This window comes from Triticum dicoccoides, chromosome 2B (genome assembly GCF_002162155.2).
Source record: "Triticum dicoccoides isolate Atlit2015 ecotype Zavitan chromosome 2B, WEW_v2.0, whole genome shotgun sequence".
Classification (NCBI taxonomy): domain Eukaryota; kingdom Viridiplantae; phylum Streptophyta; class Magnoliopsida; order Poales; family Poaceae; genus Triticum; species Triticum dicoccoides.
Window position 1 is genome coordinate 731,280,633 of NC_041383.1, and position 6,739 is coordinate 731,287,371.

A 6,739-nucleotide genomic window follows, 5' to 3' on the forward strand; every position below is an offset into this window, starting at 1 on the left:
GATTTAGTTGCCTTCTATTGGGTCCCTAGTTACTTACTTATCGCTCATTAACCTGCTAACTACCTGATTAGCTAAGGGTATTTTTGTCCAAAATTCTCCTCAAATATGTGCCTTGGTCACCGTGCCCCAAAAAATGCACCTTAAATAAAGGAACGGAGGGAGTATTAGACTACTTGCTTTGAATTGTTAAATGCTTATCAGCTTAACATTTTCTTCCTCCTTGCACTGTCCTGCACTAGTCAGGCAAGTTAACTCGTTACTTAGATTTGCATCCCCATACTTTGGCTTTTTTTCCACATACCTGATTGCTTAGCTCATGTAACTAGACCATTAATGACTTAGCGGGTAATTAACCAGTACAAAAATGACATACATATGTTTTTAGAGGGTATAAACATTTCCTTTTGGATGGGAAGAACTTCATTTTTAATGAAACAAAAAAACTTGATTTTCCATAGAGATGAAATTCTTGCATGGGAAGAAATATCATCTCATATGCACATTCCTGATCTGGACTACTTCAGATCCTTACGTATTTCCATTAAAGAATATACTCCCTCCGTCCCAAAATAAGTGACTCAACTTTATACTATTTTTAGTACAAAATTAGTACAAAGTTGAGTCACTTATTTCGGGACGGAGGGAGTATAATCTTTCATTGGGTGGAGAGTTTGGAATCAACTGAGCTTGTGAATGCAGCTAGCTGTTTTCTCCCTGATCATCTTGAATTCTCGGCCTGCTTATCAAAGCTTTAATCTTCAATTCATGCTTAAACGTGCTTAGTTTTTCAGGTCGTGCTAACTCCCACACATTTGGCAATAGTTATGGAATATGCCTCTGGCGGCGAGCTATTTCAAAGGATTTGCAACGCAGGGAGATTTAGCGAGGATGAGGTAGATAATACGTATTTGCAACGACCTTTGGAACTTCCTTAAATGGTTACATATAAATACGTTAACTGTTACTTACTCATTATTCTTAACAGGGAAGGTTCTTCTTCCAACAATTGATTTCTGGAGTGAGCTATTGTCACTCTATGGTACGTAGTACTCTGCCAATCCAACTTGCAGATAGCAGCTTAAGTCAAACGATCACCACACAATATGCCATCTTTTTTTTTTTTGACTGCAGCAAGTATGCCATAGAGATTTGAAACTAGAAAATACTCTCTTGGATGGTAGTGTTGCGCCTCGACTCAAGATTTGTGACTTCGGTTACTCCAAGGTATTGCCGTGCAGATAAAAACGTCTGAATGTTGCGTTTTCATGGCCTAAACCAGGACCCTTGTTTCGACTCTTTCATTTCAGTCTTCTGTCTTGCACTCTCAACCGAAGTCAACTGTCGGCACGCCGGCATACATCGCCCCGGAGGTCCTCTCCAGAAGGGAGTATGATGGAAAGGTATGAATTTTCGCCGCTACGGCATGATTTTAATGGTTCAAGTACCAGATGTGATGTGAAGTATTCAGATGCCAGCTCTTGTAATCTCAGGTCGCCGATGTTTGGTCTTGCGGAGTAACGCTCTATGTGATGCTTGTCGGGGCATATCCTTTCGAGGACCCTGATGAGCCGAGGAACTTCCGGAAAACAATCTCTGTGAGTACACACCCTTTCCCACCTTATCTTTCATGAAACTTTTGCATCATCTCTATCTGATGCCTCTCACTGTGTTGCTACAAAACATAATTGTTGGTCTCTTGTCCTCCACAGAGGATACTCAGCGTACAGTACTCTGTTCCGGACTACGTTCGAGTCTCGATGGACTGCATGCATCTGCTGTCCCGCATTTTCATTGGAAATCCTCAGCAGGTTGTATATTCTTGTCCTGGAATAGTTCAGTTCCTGGTCATGTAGCACTCACATTTGTATTTGCGTGCAGCGAATAACCATGCCGGAGATCAAGAACCATCCATGGTTCCTCAAACAACTGCCCATTGAGATGACCGATGAGTACCAAAGGAGCATGCAGTTGGCAGACATGAACACGCCGTCACAGAGCATGGAAGAAGCCATGGCGATCATCCACGAGGCACAGAAACCGGGTGATAACGCCCTAGGAATTGCTGGGCAGGTTGCCTGCCTGGGGAGCATGGATCTAGATGACATTGATTTCGACGACATCGACGACATCGACGACATCGACATTGAGAACAGCGGGGATTTCGTGTGCCCGTTGTGATGCTCTTGAGTGGTTCAAAATTTTTGGTGATCGTTTGCCTGTGGATGGATCCCTGTTTGTCATGCTTGGGTTGGATTTTCTTCTGGATCACATATTTTCTGTAGACAGTATATGCTTATATCGAAATCGTTAGTTAAGGGCATTTCTAACCATTCCCCAATAAGGCCGTAAGGAGGATACACTCAGTTATACCCCCTTACGGCACCTAACCGGTATAGTGAATTATCTTCCGTCGCCGAAAAATCCCCCCAATCTCCCTAATAAATATGCTCACTCCCGCTGCGGCCTCTTCTTCTTTCACCCTCGCTCCCGCCGCTGCCACCGATGACCCTCCCTCTGGCCGGGATGGATAGCCCGGACCCTCCCCTTGCCCGCTGGCCGCCGCCCACGGAAGCCACCCACGCAGGTCGCCCGCGCCGAAGAAAATCTTTGGGATCAAAGAAACCCACCGGGTTCAAGCTCCGCTTCCGGCCGAGGCAATGGCCGCCAGTGTGGTGGCCACCTCTCCTGCAACGTACCGCCGTCCTCCTGCCGCCAACGAGCAAAAAGAGCAAGAAAACCGATGGCGGCGTCCCTCGCCGAGGCGGACGTGAAGAAGAAGAAGGCCACAACGGCGGCCCGTCCAAGGGCGGGGCCTTGTGCAGCTACTCCGCTTGCCCATACGGACACTGCTCTCGCGCAAGCGGCGGCTGCAGCCGGCACTAAGGGTCACGGGCGCCAAGTGCTCGATGAAATTCTGACAAGGTAAAACATCTTTCGCATTTCCGACGATCGATGATTGTTGGTAGCCGATGGTGATGTAGTCTCTTTGTTTCGTTGTTGTTGTGCAGAGATGAACACGACCGAGTTCTTAGCATCTTTGGAGTACTCGGCCATCATGAGACTTGATGAGCTCAACTATGACTTCATTAGGAATCATTAGGAGGCGTCCCAAGACATGGAGCAAGAGGATGTGGTCGAAGAGGAGGAGGTGGTCGAGGAAGAGGAGGCCGAGAAGGTGTCGGCCTATGAAGAGGCGAGCGATGAAGAGGAGATTGCAGAGGTGACCGAAGCAAGCATGCGTCCGTCAAGGTCACGCACCACCAACTACAGTAAAAAAGATGGTGCTCTTTGTTATGCTTGGATGAACATCTCCATGGATGCAATGATTGGAACGGATCAAACGAAGACTATGTTTTGGGAGATAATTACCGAGCACCACAACAACTCTGTGGACGTGCAATCGAGCTGTATACAAGGTTCTCTTGAGCATCGTTGGAGCACCATTCGTGACCAATGCAACCGATGGCCCGGTTGCATCAACCAAGTGAATCATGCACCACCGAGCGATGTGCAAGTGGTGGAGTATGGCGCCTACATCCAGGAACTATTCAAGCATAGGAACACCAAGTTCGGCCACACGCCCTTCACATTGCCTCATTGCTACAAAGAGCTATGCAAGAACGAGAAGTGGATCGAAAGAATCATGGAGACCACTCCAAAGAGATCAGGGTTGAGCATATCCGTTGAGCAGGAGGACGAGGTTGACGAAGCTGCCAACAATAAAATGAAAGGTAACAAGATTGCAAAAGAAAGAAAGAAAGAAGAGAAATGCGTTCGGTGGCACTTACAAAGAAAAACTTGTGGCCACGACTGAGACCAAGAAGGTGTTGGCGGCCGAACGCTAAGAAGAGAAGACGGCGAGGTGGAATGAGCTAAAGATGTTGGAGGATGAGAAGCGGAAGGCCAAGTTGGCGGCCGAAGAGAGGAAGGTGATGGCGGAGGAGCGTAGGCTTGCACTTGAGGAGAAGAGGATTCATGATGCCAAGAAGTCCAAAGAACGTGCTATCATGTTTGTGAATCCAAACACAATGGATGAAACCGCAAGATAGTATTGGGACTGGTGGAGAGGTCTTGGAAGCCTCTCTTCAGAATGTTGGTGGTGGCTGAGGGGATTGTGGTGGTGATGGTGTTGGTGGTGGTGATGGTGGTGGCCGAGAGGGTGGTGGTGGTGGTGATGGTGGTGGCTGAGGGGGTGATGGTGGTGATGGTGGCGGCCAAGGGGGTGACGGTGGTGGCCGAGGGGGTGGTGGTGGTGATGTTTTCTTTGCCGAGCACCTTGTTTGAGTTCGTGCATGCCATTGGTTGGATCAATCCACAACATATACATACTATGTTTGTCGTGATTTTGGATCAAATATTGTGTTTGAAGTGATGCCTTTTGGGTGAACTTTGCATGTTTTTAATTGAAATTCGTGATGATGAAACTATATGTTATAATAGTTATGTTATGCATGTTTTAATTTGAATGTTTTTATATTGTGAACTGTTTGAAGTTCATGCGGCTAAGACACAAAATCTACACAATTTTGTTTTTACTCCACTAAGTATAGGGGATTGGCTAGGTGCGGCCACCGTTAGTGGAGTAAATTTATCCTCCACTAACTTTGCTTCGCCGGATCCTCACTTAACTTTTAGGGGATCTGTTAGAAATGACCTAAGGATACTCGCTGGGTTACCGCATCGCTTCTCAGTATAAGTGGCACGACGTCACACCTTGACATGTGTTCGTTCGACACGTGGTGTGCCGTCATCGAAGGGAATGACTCGTTGTGCGTCTTGTTGCTCCTCCTTCTCGTGTTGCCTCCATTGTACCGCGTCTCTCTGTTACCATTATGGTTGTTGTCGTCGGGCCCCTCCCGGTGGTTAGTTCTCTGTCGTCCTCTCTTTTTTAGGGTGTACTATGCTCGGCGACATTGTTCGGTGACATTGTTCGACTGTATCTTTTCCCTTTTGCGGATCACAGTTGAAGATGTTGTATGGTGTGTGATTAACTTTTCCTTTGGAATTTAGGGTGGGTTTTGTTGGTTTATACAGGGTTTCCTATTTCCTATTTATAATGATCCTGGTTTGTTCCATTTTCCCTTAACTTTTCCCATTAATTTTCCTTGCAGGGATTTGATGGAGGGGTTCTTCTATAGACTTGGTCAAACATAAACAAGTTTGACTTAGGACTAAACCTATAACTTAGTATTTTGAAACGGATGGAGTATCTAAATTTATTCAATAGAGAGAAGATCTAAATAGACAATATGTGAAATCCAAAAGTTGTATCAAAGGGGAGAGTTTTCCACGCGATTCCTTAGAGTATTGGAGCATTTACAACCGGACTTGCGTAATATGAGCCCCTCTATGTCTGTGGATAGTGCCAGTCATCCGTCATTTATCCGCGTCTACAACCACCCTCCTCATATCCAAACCCTCAAAAAATCGAATTCATACATCCCGTGCAACGTTTAACGTACCAAGATTTAACACACAACATATCATCAGACATAGCAAGTTCATCGTGCAACCGGAAATAAAACATAACAAGTTCACAAAACATGGATCAACTAACTAGGATCTATGACGAACTACGACTTAAAACGTAGCTATGGTATGACTACAACATAAATAGGTGGCGTTGGAGTTCACCACTTTCTCGTCGGGCCCTTCCCCTTTGGGTCTTCGGAGCTACGATAGTACTCCTCCATGTAAGGGCATATTTCTCCCTATGTAGTTTTGGTGATTGATGAGAATGCATTTGCAGACTAATCGTGTGCATTGAGCTTTTCAGAGATCTCATGTCTAGGCACAAGACGATTCGGCGCCCCTCGGAGCCTATCGAAGATGGCGGTTTTCTACGTTTCCTTTCGGTGGATTTGAGTCGTAGAAAGCCATACTATTAAGAGGGGGTCCACTTAAGAAAGGTTAGGGTGGAATCAACACGTACACATCTGTTTCTTTGCACCACTTTTCCTTCGCTACATTGGAGCACCGGTCGTTTACCCTTTTCTATGCGAAGACGAAGGCCTCCAAGTGCTATAGTTTCTGTGGCGTGCGGTAGTACTGCTCAAGGGAGCAGTAGTACCGCAGCTGTCCACGGTAGTACCACCAAGGGAAGCAGTAGTACCGCGTTGTGCGGCAGTACCGCTCCTCTCGAGCGGTAGTACCGTGGCCTCTAGCCCAGAATGCTGGCACGCACGGAAGTAGGTGCGGAAGTATTTTTTTACTTCTACGCCCTACGCGATAGTACCGCTCCCTGGGAATGGTAGTACCGTGCCGGATTTTCGCACAGACCGGAACTCAGCAGAAGTGGCCACAGATGTAATTTTATTAGTCCGTACCTTCCCAGCCGAGTTGAACCCTGACTTGCGGTAGTACCGCAAGGGCGCGCGGTAGTACCGCTCCGGTGGTTCTACCGCTCGTTGCTATACGCAACAGGGCCTCGTCTGGTCTCTGCCCCGCGAGCGGTAGTACCACACGGTCTAGCGGTAGTACCTCAAGCCCTTGCGGTAGTACCGCGTGTCTGTGCGATAGTACCGCATGTCGCGGGCTAAATAAGTGGGTAACGGTTGGATCTTTCCCCCCACTATATAAAGGGGGTCTTCTTCCCCAAGTTGACCACCTCTTCCCTCCCCAAGGTCCATTGTTGCTCAAAGCTCCATTTTCGCCCGATCTCTCTCCCTAGCCAATCAAACTTGTTGATTTTCTAGGGATTGGTTGAGAAGGCCCCGATCTATACTTCCACCAAGAGAAA

At 47.0% G+C, this 6,739-nt stretch overlaps 1 protein-coding gene and 1 pseudogene across 1 annotated transcript in view; both read left to right on the forward strand.

Annotated features, from left to right (window-relative positions):
• LOC119365937 (abscisic acid-inducible protein kinase-like) overlaps positions 1 to 2,288 on the forward strand; it is a 6,722-nt gene extending 4,434 nt beyond the window's left edge. Inside the window, exons 3-9 of the mRNA XM_037631586.1 lie at positions 792 to 893; positions 986 to 1,039; positions 1,132 to 1,224; positions 1,308 to 1,400; positions 1,491 to 1,595; positions 1,710 to 1,808; positions 1,879 to 2,288. Coding sequence (XP_037487483.1) covers positions 792 to 893; positions 986 to 1,039; positions 1,132 to 1,224; positions 1,308 to 1,400; positions 1,491 to 1,595; positions 1,710 to 1,808; positions 1,879 to 2,178 — 846 coding nt within the window. The 3' untranslated portion in view covers positions 2,179 to 2,288. The remainder of the gene's footprint in view (positions 1 to 791; positions 894 to 985; positions 1,040 to 1,131; positions 1,225 to 1,307; positions 1,401 to 1,490; positions 1,596 to 1,709; positions 1,809 to 1,878) is intronic.
• A 452-nt stretch (positions 2,289 to 2,740) lies between these two features.
• On the forward strand, positions 2,741 to 4,158 carry LOC119361273 (annotated as a pseudogene).
• The last annotated feature ends 2,581 nt before the right edge of the window (positions 4,159 to 6,739 follow it).